This window comes from Patagioenas fasciata, chromosome 21, assembly GCF_037038585.1.
Source record: "Patagioenas fasciata isolate bPatFas1 chromosome 21, bPatFas1.hap1, whole genome shotgun sequence".
In the NCBI taxonomy this organism is placed as follows: Eukaryota; Metazoa; Chordata; class Aves; order Columbiformes; family Columbidae; genus Patagioenas; species Patagioenas fasciata.
The window spans coordinates 5929077-5953353 of NC_092540.1; the positions used below are offsets into that span (position 1 = coordinate 5929077).

The window sequence follows — 24277 nt, forward strand, 5'->3', positions numbered from 1 at the left end:
GAAGCGGCAGAGGCAGCAGCTCCTTTGATAAGCAGCTTCCTGAACACTTTCAAACCGTGGCGTTAGACCGACACGCGGTGTCTGCGGGCCTGTGCCGGGACCGACGGAGCCCACGTCGTGGGGCAGCAGGTACGCAGCCCCCCAGCCTGCCTGTGCTGTCCGCTGGAGAGAGGACCCCGCCAGGCAACGCCAGGCCTGGCACCACGGGTGATGGGCACGTGCTCGCTGCGGGCAGCTGCAGGCAGGGCTGGGATGATGGGCAGGGTGATGGTGCTGGTATCCACGGCTCTTCCCAGGGCCCTCCTACCTGCCAGGGACTTGGCTGGAGCATCTCCCAGGTGTGTCCCGGCTGGTGTGCGAGGGACGGCTGCTGGGCTGGAGCTGGAGCCTGCTGCTGTCTCTGGACAAGGTCTCCGCTCGTGCTGCAGATCCTGGGGAGCCGCCGCTCGTGTCCTGCCTGGCATGGGGACAGCTTGGCAGCACAGCCCCTGGGGCACTCTGCATAGGGCAGGGAGATGGGGTGTGTGGCAGCAGTGGCATTGCCACCCCCAGAAATGCCATCGGGCAGCCGGGAGTCACAGGGAACGGCTCCTGCCTCAGCCGCGTTCCCAAACGGTGCGGTCACAGTGCGGACCCGGTTCTCTGCAGGACCTGCCTGAGCTGATGCGGTACCTGGATCCAACTCTTTGCACATTGAGAGCTCTGACTCCACAGCATCCCAGCTCTGACTCCACAGCATCCCCTGTCCCTTTGGGTCCATCTCCTCCTCGTGGAGCTGGGGATGAGAAGGAGCCTCATGATCCCAGGGTGCTGCCTGTGCTCTGAGGAGCTCTGCCCAGAGCTGAACTGGCATCACCTGCGTCCCCCTGACCCTGCCAGAGGCTGTCCCCGGGCCATGGCACCCTCCTCCAGGGACAGCTTCCCCATCACCTCTTGCTCAACCACCCAGATAAAGCAGTTTCCTCTTGACAGTTGCTGAGACCTGTGGGATGGAGGAGGGTGTCCCGGGGTCACCCTTGCCTTGCCAGAGCCAGGAGGCCGATGAGGGTGCCTGGCCCCTTGTCTCCCAACAGCAGGAGCTGGCCAGGCTCCCTGTGGTACATTACAGCCCACCTTGTGTCATCGGCAGGTGCTGCTGTGCTCATGTGAGTCCCAGCTCTCCCTTCTCCCCACCATGTCCCCAGGCCAAAGCAGACTTGCCAAAGAAAGGCTGGAAATACAGGGCAATGTGTGCTTCCCATGGAGGTGGAGACTGCTTTGGGTTCCCTGAGACCAGACCGTGCTCTAGCAATACATGGTGGGGGTGTTCTCTGCTCGGTGCAAGCAGAGGGCTCTTGATGCTGTGCCCAGGGTCACCAGTGTGTGCCTGTGTGGGCTGCAGTGCTGTGGATGTCCTGGAGGGTGAAGATGCTGGGACATCTCCCTGTGCCACCCACCGGGATACAGGGACTGGGGACCCTGGTTCCAAGGCAGCTGAGGACCTAAAACCTGTCCCTGGCTTAGGAACCATCTGTCAGGGGGTTCACTCGGAACCATGGTATCTCTCAGACCCGCCTCGTCTTTTCCAGCTGCTTCTCCGATGGCTCCTTGATTCCCCAGGAGCTGAGGGCCCCCCGTGTCCACTCCCCGTGCTTCAGGACAAGGGCTTCGTGTCTGCCGCAGCATGGTACAAGCCTGCTTGGTGTGCTCCAGAGTTCATAACAGCAGCCTGACAGCCTGGGCAGCCACGGCAGACATGGACAAGACGGACAAGCCCAGTCCCTCTGCCAAGAAGCACGTGCGCCTCCAGGAGAGGTGAGTGTGGCCCGAACGCTGGGCTGCCCATCTCAGCCCAAACAGCGGATGCTGCTCATCCCCTGGCCTTGGGCTCCCCAAAACGTCCTCCCCCCAGCCCAGCCCTGCCAGGTGCCCACTGACTTCTGCAGACGGCAGGTCTGAGCGTGGAGGCAGCCCTGCCCCCGCCCCAGCCTGGCCCGGGCCAACCCCGGACACCTTCCCTCAGGGACTTTCCAGCTAAAAGGTCAAATGACCAGCTGGCTCCTTCTTCCTCATCCCCTGCCCCAATCTTATAGGGTCTCTACCTGGCCCCTTTCTCCATCCTATGTTATTCCCTGCCTGAATTTGCTCAGTGTGGAGTGGTTTTAACTGACGTGGTGGGACAGGGTGCCCATGTGGCAGAGGGTCACCCAGGGACCCCTTTGCCTCGCAGGAGGGGCTCCAATGTATCGCTGATGCTGGACATGAGCTCACTGGGGAGCGTGGAGCCCATCCAACCTGTCTGCACACCACGGGACATCACGCTGAAGTTCCTGAGGACGTCCAGCCACGTGCTGAGGAGAGAGGAGCTCCAGCAGCGCGCCCAGAGCCTGACACAGCTCCAGGAGGAGTTTTCGGTGCGATGCTCCCTCCCCTCCCCCTCCTCACATGAGGGATGGCAGCGGTTAGGGGTGGGAGGGATCAGACGTGTGTGAGGGAGGCTCCGAGCCCAGCTGTGTCCCCCAGCACCGGTGGCAGGGAAGGCAATGTGGGAAAACAGGGGTGAGAGGTGCCCTGGGTATCCCTGCTGCCCGCTTTCTGGTGCACACAAATCCCCCTTGTGTCCTTGGAAAGCCTGTCCTGCCCTCCCATGCCAAGCTTTTCTCCCAAGGTGGCCTCTCTGGAAGGTGTCCCACCACATCTGGGCTAAGGACAGGGCTGACATCTCTGGTGATGCTGTTACAACCCAGGGTCAGCCTCTTATTTCCTGGAGGGCCAGCTCTGCCATGATGAGAGGACACAAGCAGCAGCAATGGAGCTTTACTCATGGTTCTTGTCTCCCACTGCAGAAAATCCCACCGAACTTTGTCAGTCCGGAGGAGCTGGAGATCCCTGGACACGCGTCCAAGGACAGATACAAAACCATCCTCCCCAGTACGTGCCACTGCATCCTTTGTCTCTCATTTGCCCAGGTGCCATGTGCAGGGAAAGGGGTGCGTGTGTGTGTGTGCATGCATGGGGTTTGTGTGAGTGTATGTGTGTGTCTATGGGGTGGGGGTGCGTGTGTGCGCACGGGTGTGTGTGCATGGGAGAGGGCTGACTCAGAGCAGCCTTGGCACCGGGGTGGGCACTCCTGGGTGCTCTTGGTGTTCCCGCTGTGTTTGTTCCTGCTCCCCTCGCTGCAGGAGCCAGGCGCTGTGCTGCAGGGGGTGCACACTGTGTTATGGGGTGGTACATGGGGAGCAACTCCTTGGGGTGTTTTCCCAGGGTGTGCAGCACATGACAGCCCAGGTTGGGCTGCTCTCTGCTGCTGTGGGGCCTTACATGTCCCAAGGGCATGTCACTGGGGTTATAAGGTTGAGAACATTACAAGAGAGCTTGTTTCGGCTCTAGTCAGGCTGTGGGAATGCCCTGGGGGGGGTCAATGCCTGTTGGGTGAGTTACCCCAAATGCTCGCTGTGATACAGGCAGGTTTGGGCATGGATGGCTGTGGCTTGCCATGGTAGGAGGGTGAAGTGGGGCAAGAAGGGGCCCGAGGGAGGGTGCAGACAGCTCTGAGCATGGCACGGGGCTGGGAGGACTCAGTCTGCAGGCTCTGGAACTGAAGCAGGGAGGATTGGCATGGTCAGGCTCTGGAAGACTGTCCCTGGGGTAACGCCTGCCACGTCTTCCAGATCCCGAGAGCCGGGTCTGTCTCAGGAGGGCAGGAAACCAGGAAGAAGACAGCTACATTAATGCAAACTACATCACGGTGAGTGTCCTGCCTGTCTGGAGTGGTGCCCCAGGTCCTGCATCCCGCAGGTTTCACAGTGCATCAGGATGCAAACCCCTTGGTGCCACACTGGGACCCGCATGCCAGGGCGCTGGCTGTCACCTGCTGTCCTGTGGCTGCCCTGGGCCAGCAACCTGAACTTGACACCCCGTTCCAATCTGGAGAGACGCGGTTCCACCTGCTCAGGGCAGACACTCTGTCCCTTCTGCTGGGAAAACCTCACGAGGTGGCAGCAGGACTGGTGGGACCCAGCTGGGACTGCCCCAGCTCCCAGCAGGGCAGAGCTTGATGGCTTCTGCTTGTCCTTGGGGAACCCCCTCTGGTGAGACGTGCCCGCCCTGCGTGACCTCTGGCTCACCAAGGCATCCATCATGCTGGCTGCTGTCACATCAACAACCTGGGGATGCTTGCAAGGAGTTTGGGTACACACAGCTTGCTCCCTGGGCTTGCTCCTGGCTTGTGGGACCAGCAAGATGGCGATGATGCGTGGTAGTTCCTGATGAGCATTTCAAGGATGGGTTTAGTAGGAAATAGTCTGTGTGGCTCAGTCTCTCACCTGTAGAGGAAGACAAGCACCACGAGAGCTGGGGTGGCCTGGAGACAGCCTCCCCTCGCACATCAGGGTCCTCCCCAGCATCACTGATGGACCATATGCTTGGCAGGGCTACGCAGGGCATCCCCGGGAGTACATTGCCACCCAGGGACCCATGCTGAACACGGTGATCGACTTCTGGGAGATGGTGTGGCAGGAGGAGGTGCCCCTCATCGTCATGATAACCGAGCTCCAGGAGCGCAAAGAGGTACTGTTGTCCCTTCCTTGTCCTGGGCACACCACCCCAGCCAGGAGCAAAGGGTGACTCTGGCAGGACAGGGATGGGCCCAGGCACAGCTCTGGGGGCTGGGGAGAACTGTGCTGCACATCTGAAACCCATGTGGAAGGCCATGGGAGAGGGTGCAGCGGGAGCAGCTGTGGGGAGATGGGTTTATCCTGCCCTTAGTTCCCCTCTGTATCGCTCCACATCCACCTTTCCCACCGCCCACAGCCCCCCAAGGGATGCCTCTTCCCAAGAGCACTGAGCAAAGCACTGTGCAAACATCCAGTGAGTGCCTTGTGCATCTCCACAGCCACCGACCCTGCCTTGTTTTTTCAGAAATGTGTCCACTACTGGCCCGAGAAGGAGGGCACCTACGGCCCCTTCGCCATCTGCGTGCAGGGGGTGAGCGAGTGCGTGGAGTACGTGGTGCGGGATCTCTCCATCCAGGTGGGTTGAGCTCCATCCTGGGATCACAGGGGGAGCCCAGCAGTGCGCCTGACACCCCGGGCTCTCTATCAGGATGGCAACACTGTGTGACATGAGAGCAGAGTGTCCGTGGCTCAGAGCTGGGTTTTATGAGCCCTCGGCCCAAGGAGGGTCTGCAGAGCTCCTGCCTGCCCAAGGGGGCTGAGAGGGAGCAGGACCCACTATGGGGGAGAGGAGAGGGGTCAGCTGGGGAGACCTCTATTGACCCTTTGCTTTTTGCACTGTGCTATTTGGCTCTGCCCCATGAGCACTCTGTAGTCACTCTGGGCTGACACTAGCCAAAAGGATCTTTCTGGCTTTGCCTGGACTCTGGGGACAGCATTGGGACACCCTGTATCTGTTCCCATCTCCTGGGATGGGACCCAGGGTGTCTGGCAGAGGCTCAAGTAGGGATTTGAGAGGACAGCAGATGAAGTGGTCACAGGATGCCCAGCCTCTGCTTGAGCTGGGCTCCATGCTTTCATTTGGCTCAGCCCAGCGAGTTTGTGCTGTCACATCCTGATTTCTCTTTTTTCTGTGCTGGAAAAGCATGAAGGTGAATGCCGCCACGTCAAACACATCCTCTTTCCTTCCTGGCCGGACCAGCAGACGCCTGAGTCAGCCAAGCCTCTGCTGCACTTGGTGTGCAAGGTGGAGGAGACTCTGAAGGCTGCAGCCAGCCCAGGGCCCGTTGTTGTGCACTGCAGGTAAGAGCTTTCCCCTCACTCGAGCCTGAGTGTCCCTCGCTTGGTGTCAGCCTGCAGCTGTCAGAGAGCAAAATTACACATGTGAATGCTCAGGGCCTGGTGCAGAAATCCCAGGGCATGTTATCCCCATAGCACTTATTCACCCAGGAACTCCTGTCCTGGCATCAGAATGGTGGCATTAACATGATGTGTGCTGCCCTATAAAGGAACGTGGTTTGCACCTGCAGATAGCAAGGTGGGCACAGGAGAGCTCTGCAGGGTCAGGATGCAGCCATCATATCCACGACTCAGGCTCCTGCTTCCTCTGCCACCAGGCACAGCCCGCGGCTCGGCGGCGAAGCTGCTTTTCAGGGCAGCCCTCCTGGAGCAGGCGGCCTCTGTGTATTTTCTCTCTCTGGTAATTGTTAATTTGGTGACTGTGGAACAGAGTGCGCAGCCGTCCCTGCTCAACACAGCTGGTGCATGATACTGCAGGCTGGCCCACCCCAGGGTGAACTGCTGGGTACCCAAGCAGAGAGCAAGCTGGGAGCTGCAGAGACCCCTGCGCTGTGCAGGGATGGGGTCACAGACGAGTTTTGTGCTCCAGAGCAGCCTCAGCTGGGCCGTGCACCACACAAGAACCCCTTGCCATGGCAGAGAGACACCAGCCCATGTCTTTTGGTGCCTGGCTGGCAAAGCTGGTCTGGCTGCTGCGACTGGGACCTCAACATCCCTCTAGGAAGAAATCACAGCAGCAAACCAACCTGGGAGTATGTCCAGCTTGGACAGACCAAGGTCCAGGCAGTCGGCGCTCAGCACAGCTGTGTCTGTCCCACAGCGCAGGCATCGGCCGGACCGGCTGCTTCATCGCTACCAGGATCGGGTGCCAGCAGCTGAAGGACAAGGGGGAGGTGGATGTCCTGGGAATCGTGTGCCGCCTCCGCATAGACAGGTGTGTGCTCAGACCTGGCTGATCCTTGGAGGGTCCTGCTGGCTGCCAAGCCTGGGAGGAAGGCTGCGGGAGGGATGCAGGGATGGGCATCACGGGGGCCTGGGGACAATTTTTGATGGAAACAGGGCTGTCAAAAGATGCAGATGAGGGGATAGAAGACGATTGCCTAGTGCCAGGCTGGCTTTGCTGTCAGGGCTATTGTGGCTCTGAGGACCTGAGGAGGTCAGGGAGAGCTGAACCTGGCAGCGAGTCTGCCCCTTCCAGCTCAGCCACTAAATTAAAGAATACTTGATTTTGCTACTTTTCAAGGAGAAGTACCAGTAAAAATTATCACCAAATCAGTTGCTAATATGCATTTTGAACAGCCCAGCAATGCTTCTGAGCCCAGATATTCTTTGGACAGCTCTGGTGCCTGTTTCAAACGTACCAGAAGTGGTGGGTGAAGCAGGAATATCTGTGCCCGGGTACAGGGAGCCAGGGCTATGGGCTTCAGCAAGGTTCAGCAGTCCCTGCCTTTCCCTTGCAGGGGCGGGATGATCCAGACCAGCGAGCAGTACCAGTTCCTCCATCACACGCTCGCTCTCTACGCTGCCCAGCTGCCGGAGGCCGGGGGCCACTAGTGCAGGGGTGCTCCCGCCTCTCCTGCACCAGCCTCAGGGACACCTCCTCCAAAACCCCTCCTGCTGGGATTAGCATCCCTTGACCAGCACAGCCCAGCAAACCCTTGTGGAATGTGGTGGCCTTGCGCCCCTGGGGACAAGCAGGGTTTGGTGGGTTCACGGGAGGGATTCAGCGGTGCTTGAGGCGGCCGTTGCTGCTGGCTCAAGGCAGATTCACCCCTGGAAGGAAGCTTTGGCTTCTGAAACACGCAACATTTTATCCTCAACCAGAAGAGCAAGCTGTGCGGGAAACTGAAGCTGGGTGAGTGCCGGGAGCACGGTTTGCCTTTTAGCTGTGCAGAAATGATTAACCCGTGAGATGTGGAGCTGGTACAATTACCTTGCAAATAAACAGAGCCTTTCTCTCCTGGCTGTGCATGGTCTGCGGGCAGAGGCTGCGCTGCGGGCAGGGCTGGGCTTGCTCTGAACATGCACAGTGATGCTCTTCTTGCAAAAGATACACCTCGACGATTTGGTACAAAAGGTGCGCAGATGTTTGCCTTCGCTATGTGGCTTGCTTTCCTCTCCACCCTCACCCTCACAGCCTTAAAGCAGGGGATATTCCTAAATGTGTCTGCAGTTCTGCAAGCAACATGTTCCCAATTGCCTTTTGTTACATGAGGGTGGGGGTTGTGCATTCTTGTGATTTTGCTGAAATCAGAACAAAATAATATTTGGGTAGTTTTCATTGGGAAAAAAAAAAAGGAAGAAGAAGGAGAAACATTTTAGCAGAAACATGGGGATGGAAATATTCTGTGAAATACTTCAAAGCTATTCAAAACTGGCCTTCAGCTGCTGGGCACTGCACACTGATGGGCAGTGAGGACTGATGAGGGCTGGGGCTGCCCTGTGTGCTTGCTGCACAGTGGGTGAGATCACAGAATCACAGAATCCCAGAGTGTCAGGGGTTGAAGGGCCCTGGAAAGCTCATCCAGTGCAATCCCCCCATGGAGCAGGAACACCCAGCTGAGGTTCCACAGGAAGGGGTCCAGGCGGGTTTGAATGTCTGCAGAGAAGGAGACTCCACAACCTCCCTGGGCAGCCTGGGCCAGGCTCTGACACCCTCACCAGGAACAAGTTGCTTCTCAAATTTAAGTGGAACCTCCTGTGTTCCAGTTTGAACCCATTGCCCCTTGTCCTACCATTGGTTGTCATTGAGAAGAGCCTGGCTCCATCCTCCTGACACTCCCCCTTTAGATATCTGAAAACAGTAATGAGGTCACCCCTCAGTCTCCTTCAGCTCCAGAGCCCCAGCTCCCTCAGCCTTTCCTCACACGGGAGATGCTCCACTCCCTTCAGCATCTTGGTGGCTGCGCTGGACTCTCTCCAGCAGTTCCCTGTCCTTCTGGAACTGGGGGGCCACAACTGGACACAATATTCCAGGTGTGGTCTCCCCAGGGCAGAGATCCAGGGAAAAAAGGGCCAGTCCTCTTGCTGAGAGAGTCTGAGCTTGCCCCGAGTCGCAGAGCATCCCCAGGTCAGGGCTGTGTGACCCTTCTCCAGTGCTCTGAGAGTCCCCAAAATGCAGTTGAATGGCTGCCCAGTGGTTTTGCCCTGGTGCTGGTTGTTCAGGCCCTGTGGCTCTCCTGGGAGGAGAAATAGCTCAATAAAACAACTCATCCTTAATGTTGTCATCCTTCTCCTGTCTTGTCATCAGCCCATCAGTCCAGGAGGGGGGTCCTCAGGCCTCTGTCCCCACTGTCAGTATCCCATCCTCACTGCTCCTCTCCTTGCTCCTCTCCATTTATTCTCTAGAAAAGCAGAAAGTGAGCAAGTGAATCAGCCCTGTCCAAAGATGGGTAATGAGCCAAAATCAGTTTCTTCTCCCTGGTCTCACTGGGTATAAGTAGCAAACCCAGTACAGATCAGGAATGTCCCACTGTGCAAAAAGACCAAATATTACAGAAATTGTAATGTATAGCTGGGCCCTATAAGGACTACTATAAGGTAGTCCTTATAGGTCATTCTCATGTGTTTGTGGGGTGTGCAGGGTGTCTGGGGTGCGAGGTGTGCAGGGGGTGCAGGGTGTCTGGGGTCCAGGGGGTGCAGGGTGTTGGGGGTGCAGGGTGTCCAGGTTGTCCAGGGTATGCGGTGTGCAGGGTGTCCGGGGTGCAGGGGGTGCAGGGTGCAGGGTGCGCTGTGTGCAGGGTGTGCTGTGTGCAGGGTGTCCAGGGTTCAGGGTGTCTGGGGTGCAGGGGGTGCAGGGTGCGGGGTGTGCAGGGGGTGCAGGGGGTGCAGGGTGCGGGGTGTGCAGGGGGTGCAGGGTGTCCAAGGTGCAGGGGGTGCAGGGGGTGCAGGGTGCGCGGTGTGCAGGGTGTCCGGGGTGCAGGGTGCGCGATCTCCGGGGTGTCAGCCCGGGCCGGGCCGGAGGTAGCGTGCCAGCCTCGGCGGGTCCTCCCATCCGATAGGGGGCGGCAGTGGCGGCGGTCGGCGCGCGTGCCCCACCCGGCGCGCGCGGGGCGGTGCGGCAAGGGGGGGCGCGCGGCGCGCGGACAATACCGGGGCGGCGGCGGCTGCTCGGCCCGACTCGGCCTCCATCGGCTCCGCCCGGCCCGGCCGCGCTCGGCCCCGCTCGTTTCGGCCCGGCCCCGCTAGGTCCTGCTCGGCTCGGCCCGGCCCCGCTCGGCTCGGCCCGGCCCCGCCCCGGCTGACCCCGCTCGGCTCGGCTCGGCTTGGCGCGGCCCGGCACCATGCTGGCGCTCTTCAACAAGCTGCTGGACTGGTTCCGGGCGCTGTTCTGGAAGGAGGAGATGGAGCTGACCCTGGTGGGGCTGCAGTACTCGGGCAAGACCACCTTCGTCAACGTGATCGCGGTGAGCGCGGCTGCCCCTCCCCGCGGCCCGGGGCGGCAGCGGGGCTGGGCTGTGCACCGCCGGCCCCCGAGCTGCCCCCGCGTTCTGCGGCCCCCGCTGCAGCCCTCTTGCCTTGTCCCTCGTTGCACCACAGTCTCGCACCCTCCAGGCTGCTCCCCGGAGCTGTTCCGCCCTACTGCACCCAGCCCGGAAATGCATTTGGGGAGTGGGAGGTGCGGGGTGGGGGTGCGGGGCAGGGTGCAGGGTGCGGGATGGGGAGCGCAGGCTGAGGGGTGCAGGTTTGGGGTGCGGTGCAGGTTTGGAGTGCGATGCAGGTTTGGGGTGCGGTGGAGCTGGGGGGTGCAGGCTGGGGGTGCAGTGCAGGTTTGGGGTGCGGTGCAGGCTGGGGGTGCAGTGCAGGTTCGGGGTGTGGTGCAGGCCGCAGGCCCCACAGCACCGGGAGGGCCTGGTCCAACGCCTGCGTTTCCTCCTGCATCCCCGGTGTTGAGCGCGGTGGCTCGGGGGCCGCAGCCAGAGCAGGCCCCGGGCAGGATCCAGCCCCCCTGCCCTCCCTGGCTGGCTGGGGAGCTGCCGGTCCCCTCAGGATTGCCGGTGCCTCGGCCCTGGGAGCCGGGGAAGCTCCCGCTCTCGCTCCCGTCCCTGTCGCAGCAGACGCTTTGTCATCGCTGGGCGCCGCCGCCCTGGGGGACGTGCAGGTGGGGCCTCGGGATGACCCTGCTGGGCGCGGTGTCACCAGGGGTTCTGGTCGGTGGCCGGTGTAGAAGATTATTTGCCTTGTGACCTCGGTTCCTTCCCCAGCCAGCACCCACCAGCTGCGGTGTTTGGGGGGTGCCGGGGGGCTGGTGCAGTGGTATGAGCTTTGCACCCCAACGGGGCAGTGACACCCTCCTTGGGGACCCTTCAACCATGACCTCTCCCCGGCTGCGCTTCCTTGTCTACGGGGTCCCTGGATCCAGCGGGGTAGCAGGAGCTGGGGGCGCTGGATCCCGAAGCCCAGGGTGTGGTTTCACCGATGGGGATGCGCAGCAGCGTCTCCACTCTTGCTTTTTGAGTTATTCTTGCCCCCTCCAGATGCGATGCAAAAGGGGCAGGTTTGGGCTGTTGCTCCCTGGGATTTCATGGAGGGGGGAGGGTGGAGATCCTCCAGCTGTCCCGGTTCCCCCGTGTGCCGCCTGGTCCATGCACATTGCTTCACTCGGTGCCTCGGCTCCAAAGCAAAGTGGGTTATTTCTGCCTGCTCACAGCACTGGAAGCTGCTGAGCTGTCAAAGGTGATTTTGCAGCTCATTTGGAGTCTTCATTGCGCTGGAGTCGTGCTCCCTGGGAGGGTTTCCCTTAGTGCCAGCTGCTGCAGGTATGAAAATGTCCTTTCTAAAGTGCCTGAGGTCAGAAGGAGGACACCCTAAAATCATTTTCACCCCAGAGATGACAGCGCTCCTGCTCTCAAGCTGTTTTGCTGGCTGTCACCACTTGACATTTAGGTCTTGTGCTGGTTGCCCCAGCTGACTTATGCCAGCATGGGGGGACAGGGAGCTTTGTGGGTTGGGGAGAGCGACCGTGAGCACTGATCCTTTTTTGGGGTGACTTTGTCCCTGCTGTTTCCATGGTTCTTTTATTTCAGTCCCATGTCAATGTGGGACACGGTGCCACATGTGGAGTAGTCCTGCTCTGGACCTGCCATACGCTGTAGCGTGTTAATAGCAACACAGGCTGCATTAAAAGTGGAAATGTAATTTGGTGCCTTTTAAAATAACTGGATAAGCTTTAAAGAGTAATGGAGGTTTATCACAAACCTGTTGGACTGTTTTGCCTTCACGGGGCTGGAAATCGCTGGGTATGTCCTCATCCTCTTACAACTGGTCTTTTGCCAGCCCAGCTCCCCTTTCCCAGTGTGTCTCCTCCTCCCAGCAGTGTCTGCAGCACATGGGGCTCATCATGGACTTCAGTGGGGTTCCCACTTCTGCAAGTAAATGCTTCATACCTGGCAATTTTGCTGTGTGCAGGGCCCTGCCTGCAAGGGGATCGAGTGCACCCTCAATAAGTTTGGAGATGATGCCAAACTGGGTGGGAGTGTTGAAGTGCTGGAGGGTGGGAAGGCCATACAGAGGGATCTGGACCAGCTGGATTGATGGGCTGAGGCCAATTGTCTGAGGTTCAACAAGGCCAAGTGCTGGGTCCTGCGCTTGGGTCACAACAACCCCGTGAACACTGCAGGCTGGGGAAGAGCGGCTGGAAAAGGACCTGGGGGTGTTGGTGACAGCGGCTGAACATGAGCCAGAGTGTGCCCAGGTGGCCAAGAGGCCACCAGCATCCTGGCTGGTACCAGCACTGGGGTGGCCAGCAGGCCCAGGGCAGTGACCGTCCCTGTGCTGGGACCTGGGGAGGCCAAGCCGCGAATCCTGGGGGTAGTTTTGGGCCCCTCATGCCAAGAAAGGCCTTGAGGTGCTGGAACGAGTTGAGAGAAGGGAACGGAGCTGGTGAGGGGCTGGAGCACAAGTGTGATGGGAGCGGCTGAGGGAGCTGGGGGGTTCAGCTGGAGAACAGGAGCTGAGGGGAGACCTTCTGATCTCTGAACTGCCTGAAAGGAGCTTGGAGCCAGGGGGGGTTGGGCTCTGCTCCCCAGAAACAAGCGCCAGGAGCAGAGGAAATGGCCTCAAGTTGCGCCAGGGGAGGTTGAGGTTGGATCTGGGGAACAATTTCTTCCCCAAAGGGCTGTGGGGCATTGGAACAGGCTGCCCAGGGCAGTGCTGGAGTCACCATCCCTGAAGGGGTTTCAAAGGTGTTTAGATGAGGTTCTCAGGGACATGGGTTAGTGCCAGAGTTGGGTTATGGTTGGACTTAATGATCTTGAGCATCTCTTCCAACCAAAATGTTTCTATGATTCTGTGCTCTTGGGCGCCTGAGCCTGGGAGGGAAGTTGGCATCTCCAGGTCCTACAAGGTCTCCAGAGATTGCTGGGGAGGTAGAGAAGAGAGATGCTGCTGGAGATGCTGAGGAGGAGGCAAGGAGATCTTGTTCTGATGCATTTTGTCTGGTCTGTGTGGCACCTGCCTCTCCCAGTACCGCTGGGCCCACCGTGCGTGGGGTCTGTCTGGGCCAGGATGGCGTGGGAGGGGAACTTGGGTCCTTGCACTGTGTGGTCCTTCTGCCTCCAGATGCAGAGTCTGGGCCCTCAACAGCTAATTCAATTGCACCTGAGCTTCCTAACGCAGAAGGCAGCGGGGCTTTGGGGGGGTTTCTCCATGTTTCTGGAAGAGGAGACGTAGCTGGCTGGGGCATGGTCTTGCCTTGCTGCTGCAAGCTCTTCTCAGTGTGACCCAAGAAAAAATGAACAGTGTTTTTTTTCCAGGATCATAGAATCACAGAATGGTTTGGGTTGAAGGGACCTTCCCAACTCCCCCAGTGCCCCCCCTGCCATGAGCAGGGACATCTTCACCAGCTCAGGTTGCTCAGAGCCCCGTCCAGCCTGGCCTGGGATGTCTCCAGGGATGGTTCATCCACCACCTCTCTGGCCAACCTGGGCCAGGCTCTCACCACCCTCAGTGTGAAAAATTTATTGAATTTCTTCTTTTCATGCAGCCCATGATACTATTGGCCTTCTGGGCTGCAAGCACACATTGCTGGTTCATGTCCCATCTCTCATCCCCCAGCACCCCAAGTCCTCCACAGGGCTGCTCCCCATCCCTCCATCCCCAGCCTGGATGGATGCCGGGCGCTGCCCTGGCCCAGGTGCAGGACCTTGTACTTGACCTTGTTGAACCTCATGAAGTTCAGATGGACCCACTTCTTGTCCTGGTCATTCTGGATGGATCCTGTCCCTCAGGCATGTCAACTGTACCATTCAGCTTGATGTCATCGCAAACGTGCTGCGGGTGCACTTGAACCCACTGTCTGTGTCACCAGACATTAAACAGTACTGGTGCCAGTGTGGACACTGCTCAGAGACATGGTGTGGAACCTGAAGTATCACAGAGGAGAAACACCTTGGCTTGCACAAGACTTCTTTTGGGATGTCTACAGGAACAAACATGGGAAAATAGAGGGATAAGGGAATCAAAAGGGTCGACAGGTTGCTGGTCAGCACATTTGTCTGGCCGTCCCCTGTGCTCAACCAGTCCTGTCTTACCAAACTGCATTTATGACTGTTTCCCTGGGTCAGGGTCTCCTGTGTGTGTGTTCAACAACCTGTTGAAGGGAAGCCTTGCAAAGGCTTGACCAGAGTTTGGCTTTTTCCCATCTGAATGGGGTACTGGAGTCAAATGTCCATCTGTAGGGCTGGCTCTGCTCTGCACTAGGGCAGGGTGGTTTGGCCAGGGTGCAAAAACCTGGTCCACCCACCATAGCCACAAAATCCTCCTGGGATTTTTGTGCCTCCTGGAGGAATCACTCCAAACATTGCTTCTCACCCTGTTCCTCTGTGATCGGTGCAGCTGGGCACGGAATCCGGGGTCAGCATGGATGCTGCATCCCTCGTGTGAGGAAGATTTTGGGCCAGACATGTCCAATGAAGGTTTGTGTACCTGCGGCTGGACTGGGGGCCTCCTCTCTCCCTGGCAGCAGAGCTGGTCCCTGGAGGTGGTTAAGGATGTACCAGAGGTGTCTGTGTCCGGGATGGTTGGGGAGGGCAGAAGGGACGTCACGTTGCCACCATTCGAAGCTGGTAAGGCTTCTGGAGAGAAGCCAATGCAGAAGGAGCTCAGCGTGTTGCAGCGTGGGTGCCAAGACAGCAGGGACCATGTGCAAGTCACCCTGGGCCATCATGTGTCATGTTCTCAGCCTGACCTTTTCTAGGCAGCACTAGTGGTTTTGTGGCGGCCCCTTGGCCGTGGGCAGCCTGGAGGCAGGCGCTGTGCTGGGGGAAGGATTTGGGGCAGGGAGCGAGGCCGTGCTTTGCTGATGGAGACATGTTCAGTCCCATTTCTCCTGGGCGACAGCAGAGGTGACTCCTGGCTCCTGCAGCCCAGCCCTTCCTGGAAGAAGAGCGACCATCACTCGTCACATCTCAGGTGGCATTGGCACAGCCAGCAGTTCCCATGTGGTCTGGCATCCCCCATGGAGGTACCTGCAGCTTCCGAGAGCTCTTCAGCAATTGCTCTCCACTTCTTCCCATCAAATTCCGTAAAGCCTGGTCCATAAAGCAAAATTGCATGTTGAACCTCAGTCCGCAGGAGACATCCCCCGTGTGGGCTGGTGGCAAAGGGATTCCTGCCCTTGTCCCCACCACCCCCCGTGCCCTTCCCTGCCAGTCTGCAGTGTGGTTTCTGGGCGCACAGTGACTTGGAGACCCGTTGGCTCTGCTGATGAATGCAAAGGGGAAATGAAAAGAGGAAGCAGCAGGTATTGCAGAACTGTTGGAAGAAGTCAGGAAAACCCTAGGGACTCGCTCACATGGTGGGTCTGGCGGAGCCATGGGCTCAGCCAGGCACAAAATTCTGCTTATCGCAACATGGCATAAATTGCCTTCCCTTTTTGAAGTTTCTGTTGACTGAAAGAAAAACCAGAAAAGTCCTAGAGAAACCAAGATTTTAAGCCAGTAAAGAGCTGCCGGGATGAGTTTGGTCATACTTGGTGGTTCCTGCAGGTTTCTGGCACTGTTGTTCAAAAGCCCCAGCGGTGTGTTACCCTGGTTATCAAACCCTCTTCCCCGTCAGGTTCCTTGACATCCTGCAGCAGGACCTTCCACAAGAATACATTTAAAAAGCAAAGAAGATCAACCTGTTCTGAGTCCCAGTGAGGATGCTTGCCGGGTGGGACGCTGCAAGAGCAGAGGGTGAAGGGCTGTGGCAGCTCCTGCCCTCGGCTCCATGGAGCATCCCTCTGTGCTGCTCAGCCCAAGACCATCTCGCAGCGTTGGGATTTGAGCAGCAAGTGGAAGGTGGGGTGGGATTTAACAGACCTGTGCCGTCTTGTCCCTCCAATGCTGTGCTGGGCACGTGAACTGGTGATCCGGCATCTCCCCGTGGCTTCGGAGGGACTGCTCCTGCTCACCGCTCCGACAACACTAACCTAGTTTCACAGCAGCCTTCGGATGCTGCAAATCTGTGGCGATTTCGCACCTTTCCTGCCTGGCGTGGCTTGGAGCTGCGCTGCTGGAGGACACGTGATGGCAGCTCCTGGGGAGGGGAGCTGGGACCCTTTGCAGCCCTCGTGTCACCCAACATGAGTGCCCAGCTCTCACACACGGGCAGGGTGCAGGAGCTGGAGGACCTGTGGGGCGGGCTGCAAACCTGCGGGAAAACAGAAGTCAGTCTGTTTTGGGTCGAACTGAAAACGATCCAGAGCAGGAAATGTGCTGGAGCCTCCAGGACTTGCAGCTGAGCAGCAGCGGATGGCAGGTGGTGGCTGCTGGGGCCGTACTGGGGCACCCGAGGCACCCAACACCCCATGCAGCAGCAGCATTTCCCTCCCGCAGGCATTTTATGACCTTGTCTCTAATTTTGCTCCTGGTGTGGACCAGGAGGAGGGTCGTGCTGCACCCACCGCAGGGCTGGCAGAGCGTTCGGGGTTATTTCGAGGTGGGTGTCAGCCTCGCTGCCCTGCTCGGGGCTGGCTGGCGGCGTTTCTGTGCCTCCTAACGCTGTTTCACCTTGTTTCTTGCAGTCAGGACAGTTCAATGAAGACATGATCCCGACGGTGGGCTTTAACATGAGGAAGATCACCAAGGGGAACGTTACCATAAAGGTAAGGTGCAGATGTTAGGGTGGCGTGGGCTCTTGAGATGGAAGGTGGGGTGAAGGGAGACTGGTGGGCCTTCCACTGGATACTGAAGGATGCCGGCAGCCCCAGCTGCAGTTGGGAAGATCCACCCTGTGAGGTTTCTGCAGGTACCCACCAGAGGAGATGGTGGGAAGGGATGTGGGAGATCCAGACCTCTGCGGTAACAACTGGTCAGGCCACAAAGCTGGAGGTTTTCTAATACTTCTGGCTTGCTGGTGGGGACTCGTGGATGTGGTCACCTTGCTGAGGGTGAGAGCACCACAAAAAACAGGTCATGGCTTGCAGTGGTGGCCTCTGCCTCGAGAGCAAAGGGAGAGGAGGTTTCTACTCTTTTTGGATCTTTCAAAGGCCCTGTCTTGGGCTGGGAAATAATGGTGGAATGGGCTTGAAAGCTAATGGAGGATTTTTGCCTGCTGCAGATAATGTGCCGAGTGTTTTGAAATCGCAGATGCACCAGTCAAAGCCCAGGAGGGGTGGTGGGCATGGGAAGGAGCCCCCCAGCTTGAGCCAGGGTGTCTCTCTGTGCCAGCAGAGGTTCAACACCCTCCAGTTGCCCTTCCTGGCATGTTGCCTTCCTTTGTTGAGTTGGGAGCCTCCTCGTTAGGTTTGAGATGAAGAGGAGGGGATGGGGTTTGGTGCATGCTGGGTGCTCCGGCCGGGTGGCTGCGGGGGGGAAGGGTAACAGTCAGGACTGGGGGGTCACAGTCAGTACCAGGCGGTAATGCTGCCTTGTCCCTTCACAGCTCTGGGACATCGGTGGCCAGCCGCGGTTTCGCAGCATGTGGGAGCGGTACTGCCGCGGAGTCAGTGCCATAGTGTGAGTATCCCCCAGAGCCCTGTCACCCACGTGCCAATGCTGAGCCCTGCCAGTGAGTGGGGGGCACGGTCCCATTGCCCCCACATGGGTACTGGGCATGGCTGAGCCGGGGGAGTTGCGGTGCCTCCGCTGCCAAAGCCGGACGCCTGTGTTGGGACTTGAGATGTTTTCCCCTGGGACTGGTGCCCCCATGGTCTTTGGCACAAGGCATCAGGTCCCCACAGCTGTGGCAGACCCTTCCCTTCCAGCATCGCTCAGCCTGGCTCTTTTCCTCCAGTCTTTCACTTCCTTGCCCCTGTGCTTCCCGTGTGCTGCCTGTTCATCGCAGGGGCTGAGCAAAGGCCATCGACGTGGCTCAGCCCTTTCCAAGAGGCTGGTTTTGTGGGCGGCCGCCAGCAGCGTCTTCCCAGGTTGTGGTGTTCATGTGCTGCTGGATGCATCTTGTGCGGAGCAAAGGAGTCTCCCTGCAGTGCCCGCTGCTGACAGTCAGCAGGTCTCTGAGTGTCCCTGCATATCCCCTGCTTGCAAACATTGCAGTAAGTGCAGTCCCAGGGAGTCCAGGCTGGGGATGACCCTGGCAAGATGCTGCTGGGAAGCAGGCTGCCTGCTCCTAAAGGCAGGAATCCACCCTAGGAGACCACATCAGTGTTGCTTAAACTCAATTAGAAAATCAGATTTGTGTGTTCTTCACCAGTTGACAGTGCCCTGAGGTTTTGAAGAGCTGGGTTTCTGTACTGCTCTTCCCAACTGGAGATCTGGCAGGTGAGGAGTGAGGGACCGCTTGTCCTGTTCCTTGGGACAGCAGTGTCTGCTCCTGCCCTTGCTGTGTGTCCCCACATCAGGACACATCACAGAGAGCTTTGCTGGAAATGACAATATCCCTTTTTTTTCAGTCCTTTTACTGCCTCCTTCCATAATTTCAGAATTTTCCAAAGTGGTTTCCATGTGGCCATCCAGGCCGTGCTCCGGTCTGCCTTCCTCACTTTGCGCTGCATTGTGTCTCTTCTCTCGCCCTCAGCCCTCCTGCCCCGTTGGGTGTGCCAGAGGCTTGTGGCAGCGCCTGGCGCTGTTTGTCCCTTTGTACAACCATACACATTTCCCTGTGCTCAGCGCTTCCGTAGCTAAAGGCCCTTTTCCTATTTTTAATAAACCCCACAAGGTCCGATGAAGCTTGATGGTGTTTTTTCACTTCTCTCCCAGCTTCTCCATGTTTAAAATAAAGGCTGCTTTCATCAGTTCCGCTCCCCAGTTTTGGCTTCCCTTACGTCCTTTGCAGGGTGGGTATCTGCCCATAAGAGCCAACTTTTTCCCTAAATCTCCCCCATCTGCTCAGAGCAAACACTGCTGACTGCTGTCTTTGTGTACCCTTTGCTCTGTGCCCCGTGCCAAGACTGCTCCCATAGGGAAGATGAACAAGTCCTTTCCCCTGCCAGGATCTTGAGTCAACATCTTCTCCTCCTCACCATCATCAGCTTCTCTTGTCTCCTCCACTTGTGCTCTTATTCTGGGTGTCTCCATAAGGAGCCACCACGTGCAGACAAGCTTCCCTTGGGAGCCACGTGCCTTTTGCAGCTTCTTCTGCCCAGGCAGTGCCTGGGCTCCCTTGCTTGCCACATCTCTGCTGTCAACGGGGTGAGCCCCTGCAGGGATGGGGACAGGGAGGTCCCCTATCCCCTGGGAGACATGAGAGGCTCACAGCCCCCTTGTGAACTGGAGTCCTGTGCGGATGATCCTGTTGCCCATCACCTTCACGTACTGGGTAGCCGGCTGGGGCAATGCGGCTGCCATGCGAGCAAGGTTTGGTGGTGGAGCAAATCTCCACACAGCACCGTGGTGCAGGGACCTCAGGGACTGTGCTCAGGGGTGTCCCTTCCCTTGCAGGTACATGGTGGACGCTGCGGACCAGGAGAAGATAGAGGCGTCCAAGAATGAACTGCACAACCTGCTCGACAAGCCGCAGCTCCAGGGCATCCCGGTGAGCTGGAGGTCCATCCTGGACAGGTTCTCCCCACACATTTGTGCTCCCCAAGCTGGTGGCTGCCTGGGTTTGCAGTGACGGGCTTGTGTCTTGCAGAGCAGATTTAAAGGGTGGATCCCCTTCATAGGGGGGGTCTCCTTCCCCGCTGCATTCCTGTGAGAGCTGGAGAAGCAACGCTTTCCAACCCAGGGCTGGGAAGGGACCTTTAGAAGAGACCAGAAAAAACCCTTCGATATGCAATGTCTGTCCTCTTGCATGAATTTGCACCTGATTTATGGTGGGACGTTAAGGTCTCGTCTCCTAGGAGCACGGCTGCTGGGCTGTGACATTTGCAGGGTGGGCTGGGAGCAGCGGGGCACGCTGCGTGTGCCAGGGCGGGATGCTTGCAGAGCATCCCGAATCAACCTCCTTTGAAAGCAGCTAATCGAGGATCTTGCTATGGATCCCAAACTTTTGCTGCCAACTAAATTAAGCCCCTGACATAACACGCTGCATTCGCAGCCCTTCTGAGTGCTCTTTTTTGAGAGCAAGTCTCCAAATGTAAATTAGGGGATGCTGCATTTCGGTGCTGCTGCAGAGGCCCCGGCTCACCCCGGGAAGGCGGCCGCAGCCTCAGCGCCGTCCTTGTCAGGTGACAGCCGCGTGGTGAGCTCCAGAGCTGTGAACCAGTCCTGCCGGCTTATTTTCCCTGTGTAGTCTGAGGATGCCTTTGTGGATGGGAAAAGCTTTGAAGTAAGGAGAGATCAGTGGATGGTGCAAACAGCTGTTGCTTTTTCGAGCTGGCTGCCTGCAGAGAACAGGTTCTGCAGGGTATCTACATCTTGTTCCTTCCTGATAACATCAGGTTTAGCCATTTCTCTAGATTTTTTGCTCAAAGACAGCAAGAGGCTCCTGGAAGAATGTCCTAGATTGCATGGGAGATGCTGGTGCCCCTCAGGGAAGATGTGCTGTGGGGCCAGCTTCTCAGTGGGACTAGAGAATACACGGGAGATGCTGTGTATGGGCTAATTAAGGCTGTTAATTGATGTGCTCTGCCTTCTAAATACCTGCTGAAGGGGTTTTCTCCCTTTGGGCACAACCTGGTGGAGTGGCCAGGGCTGTTGTGCATCTCAAGCAGGGTCCCCTTCTGGGTGGCAGAATTAGGTTCCTGCCTGCTCTGGTGGCCAGGAGCTTCAGGTGTCCCCTCTCTGCCCTGCAGGTCCTAGTCCTGGGGAACAAACGAGACCTGACCGGTGCCTTGGATGAGAAGGAGCTCATTGAGAAGATGTAAGTGTGCTGGTGGCCGTGGTGGGGCTGTGGCTCAGTGTGACCCCCTGTTCCTGCTGTGTCCCCACTGGCACAGTCACCGCACCGTGCTCTGGCAGTTACTCCTTCCCGAGTCGGGGTGACATCGCGGTGCCTGGAGTGGGCTGGCAGAGAGGAGGGCTGGGGACATCCCAAGGCAGCGGCTGACGGAGGTGACATCTCTGCACATGCTGGGATGGGGAGGGGCTGGGAGCCCTGGCCACCAGTGTCAGGGCTGGTCCCACGTGCCACACGGTGGCGTCGGGGCCCGGCACGGCGCTCGGCCCTGGAGCTGGGCACTGTGCCCGTGGGCAGCCCTGGGTGTGCGGAGCTTGGATCTGCTGGGCCCCTCAGTTCAAGCAGGACAGGGAACTGCTGGAGAGAGTCCAGCGCAGCCACCAAGATGCTGAAGGGAGTGGAGCATCTCCCGTGTGAGGAAAGGCTGAGGGAGCTGGGGCTCTGGAGCTGGAGAAGAGGAGACTGAGGGGGGACTCATTCCTGGGGATCAATATGGAAAGGGGGAGTGTCAGGAGGATGGAGCCAGGCTCTTCTGGGTGACAACCAGTGATAGGACAAGGGGCAGTGGATTCAAACTGGAACACAGGAGGTTCCACTTAAATGTGAGAAGAAACTTGTTCCTGGTGAGGGTGGCAGAGCCTGGCCCAGGCTGCCCAGGGAGGCTGTGGAGTCTCCTTCTCTGCAGACATTCAAACCCGCCTGGACACCTTCCTGTGGAACCTCAGCTGGGTGTTCCTGCTCCATGGGGGATTGCACTGGATGAGCTTTCCAGGTCCCTTCAACCACTGACATTCTGGGATTCTGTGCTCCGGTGTGTGACACTGTCCATGTCCCTCTCCCTTATGTAGCCATCTTTGGCCTCCTCGCAGCCATTGCTGCCTCCTACTCCCCCGCTGCAGCCAGGGGACGGGGACACCACGCTGACTCACAGCATCTCTGCTCCCCCCCGGCCATCCCCTGGAGACCTCCCCAGTCCCACAGGCACCTACACAGCTCCCGTGCTGCCCCCACTGCTGCTTCCTTCTGTGAGGACATTGGCCCTACAAACTGTCCCCTGTCATGGAGCTGGGGCCCAAAGGGACCCTTCAGAAGGCTGCTCGGGGGTGTCTCCCATTGCTACTGATTTGCAGCCCCCAGCTTCTGCAGCCAAAGCTCTCTCCTCTCCCGCAGGAACCTCTCCGCCATCCAGGACCGAGAGATCTGTTGCTACTCAATCTCCTGCAAAGAAAAGGACAACATTGGTGAGTACGGGTGGCTCCGGCACAAGGCTCAGGGTGCCCAGGCTGCTCCCGAAGTACAGGAGGGGGTAACAGCAGGGTGGAGAAGCTGTGAGTGTCCCATTGCTTTCACAGACATCACCCTACAGTGGCTTATCCAGCACTCGAAGTCCAGGAGAAGCTGAGATCCCGCGGACGGCGGCTCGGATGGGGAAGATGCCATTGTACAAGCCCATGCTCCTTCTCTCTCCTGCTCTGTCCCTCCAGCTCTCTCTCTAGATGGGTATTTTTAGGGGACCCCAGACTCCACTCGCATTGAGGTGGAGCCCTTGTTTTTATTGTAAAGAAAATGTCCGACTCTTGCCTCTCTCTCCTGTCCTCTCTCTGTCTCTTCCTTCCATTTTGGCACTGTTCTGTTGTTGTCTGTGTATACAGTATATATATATATGTATATATATTTTAATTTTTTAATTTAAACGACAGCGCTGTTACTGAACTGGGCCCCGTGAAGCGGTAGGAAGGCCGTGGGCTCCCTGAGGCTGGCTGAGGGTCAGCGCTGGGAGGAAGATGAGGGCAGAAGGCAGCCCCTTGAGGATGGGGCCATGCCAGGCTGCGGGCTGGTCCCCTGAGGCTCCCTCATCCCTCCCCTGGGTGTCCTGCCTGTACCCCTGGGCAGGGAGCGTCCCAGGGGTGTCGGGAGCACCGCTCATCCCCCTCCCTTGTCCTTCCATGGGCAGAGTGTGTGGAGGAGGTGATGCCACCCCCCGGGCTCCTCACCCCTCCATGGGGACAGGGGTTACTTGTGACCCGCTGCAATCACCCTCCCTGCTCCCTTTGCTGCCCCAGCCCCTCTTCACTGCCCTGGGCCGCATGGCCCCCTGCCCCACATCCCCCCGACCCCTGCGTGTGGGCCCAATCCTGTCCCACTGCCCCGTCCTGCTCTGCTGGGCTGGGGCAGTGACCCAAGGGGCTGGTGCCAGTGTGGGGGTCCAGCAGCTCCTGTGGGGAGGGGAGGAGGTCAGCTCCTGCCCCCAGTACCCCTGGAGGTGCTTGGGCCCCTGCAGCCCCTCGGAGCGGCCATGCAGGCTCCTGGTTGCCAAAAGGCTCTGCTGCACCCGGCTGGGGCTGCGGGCTCTGCCCGGGCTGAGGACATCGCGCAGGGACACCGGGGAGGGGCGACAGCTGGAGACACATGTGGGGCCACGAGAGCCCCTGTGCAGCAGCAGAGCTGCCCCACAGAGCCGGGGGGAGCTCCAAGTTCTGTCCTGCTCCCCGCGCCAGCACCCAGCTCTGCTGCCCTGGCTGGGGGGGACATGCGGGCAGTGGGGCTCGGGGCGGCACTATTGGGTCCTTGTCATCAGTGGGGAGAGGGCGAGAGGAAATTTTGGGGGATGTCAGGAAGGCTTTGCCCGTCTGTGCCATGCGATGAGTTGTTTGGTCTCTGCGGACACAGCCTGCGGGCCTGGCCAGGTTGTCTGGGGCCAGTTTGGGGGGCACTCAGTGGGGCTGGGGGGATGCGCTGGGGTCAGGTTGGTGGCACAATGGGGAGGCAGCTGCTTGTCCCCAGTGCAGGGGCCGCGGGACCCGTGTTGCTGCCCCTTCCCCTGCTCGGCTCCGGGGCGGTGAGGCGGCGAGTTTCTCTTCTGTTCTCGTTTTTGCAGAATTGCACAAAGAGAGGTTTCCTTTTTCTTTCTTTTTTTTTTAATTTAATGAATTGTAAAGTGTCGTCAACCCCACCCCCACCTTTTTGTTTTGTTTTTTTTTTTTTAAGAGATATTTTGACTCAGATTTGACCTCTGTTGGGAAATGACTCTTGTAACTGTACAATTTTTTTGCCTCCTAATAATAATAAATTAACAATTTTGCGTTGCGGGTTTGGTTCTGGTCACGTTGCTTCCTTCCCATCGCTGCCACCCGTCCCTTCTGGGGGCTGTGCCCACCCCTTGTGCCCCCCAGGCAGCACCCGGGAACCAGCTCTGATGGCTCTGAGTACCGACTTTTCTTAGCGAAGATGCGCTCGGAGTCCTCTGCCTGCGGCCATCGCTGCTACCGGACCGTCCTCTGCCTGCGGCCATCGCTGCTACCGGACCGTCCTCTGCCTGCAGCCAT

At 58.5% G+C, this 24277-nt stretch overlaps 2 protein-coding genes across 2 annotated transcripts; both read left to right on the forward strand.

The window, feature by feature from the left end:
- Window positions 1-8289, forward strand: PTPN7 (protein tyrosine phosphatase non-receptor type 7). The gene is made up of 10 exons (XM_065854593.2): window positions 1-129; window positions 1569-1794; window positions 2210-2393; window positions 2826-2910; window positions 3651-3727; window positions 4411-4548; window positions 4900-5010; window positions 5578-5735; window positions 6553-6666; window positions 7193-8289. Exons 2-10 carry the CDS (start codon window positions 1664-1666, stop codon window positions 7284-7286), a joined length of 1092 nt encoding a protein of 363 aa, XP_065710665.1. The 5' UTR covers window positions 1-129; window positions 1569-1663; the 3' UTR covers window positions 7287-8289.
- A 1503-nt stretch (window positions 8290-9792) lies between these two features.
- Window positions 9793-24038, forward strand: ARL8A (ARF like GTPase 8A). Its single transcript, XM_065854230.2, has 7 exons — window positions 9793-10138; window positions 16738-16818; window positions 17598-17671; window positions 19553-19646; window positions 20848-20915; window positions 22122-22192; window positions 22304-24038. The coding sequence occupies exons 1-7, from the start codon at window positions 10016-10018 to the stop codon at window positions 22351-22353; spliced, it is 561 nt and encodes a 186-aa protein (XP_065710302.1). The 5' UTR covers window positions 9793-10015; the 3' UTR covers window positions 22354-24038.
- Window positions 24039-24277: the final 239 nt, after the last annotated feature.

Bases quoted from the DNA above. Each gene is read 5' to 3' on its own strand.
- PTPN7 (XM_065854593.2), top strand. From the start codon at position 1,664: ATGGTACAAGCCTGCTTGGTGTGCTCCAGAGTTCATAACAGCAGCCTG. The intron at 5,011-5,577 runs GTGGGTTGAGCT...GTGCTGGAAAAG, and splicing joins TGCGGGATCTCTCCATCCAG to CATGAAGGTGAATGCCGCCA. The intron at 6,667-7,192 runs GTGTGTGCTCAG...TTTCCCTTGCAG, and splicing joins TGCCGCCTCCGCATAGACAG to GGGCGGGATGATCCAGACCA.
- ARL8A (XM_065854230.2), top strand. From the start codon at position 10,016: ATGCTGGCGCTCTTCAACAAGCTGCTGGACTGGTTCCGGGCGCTGTTC. The intron at 10,139-16,737 runs GTGAGCGCGGCT...TGTTTCTTGCAG, and splicing joins CCTTCGTCAACGTGATCGCG to TCAGGACAGTTCAATGAAGA. The intron at 16,819-17,597 runs GTAAGGTGCAGA...GTCCCTTCACAG, and splicing joins AGGGGAACGTTACCATAAAG to CTCTGGGACATCGGTGGCCA.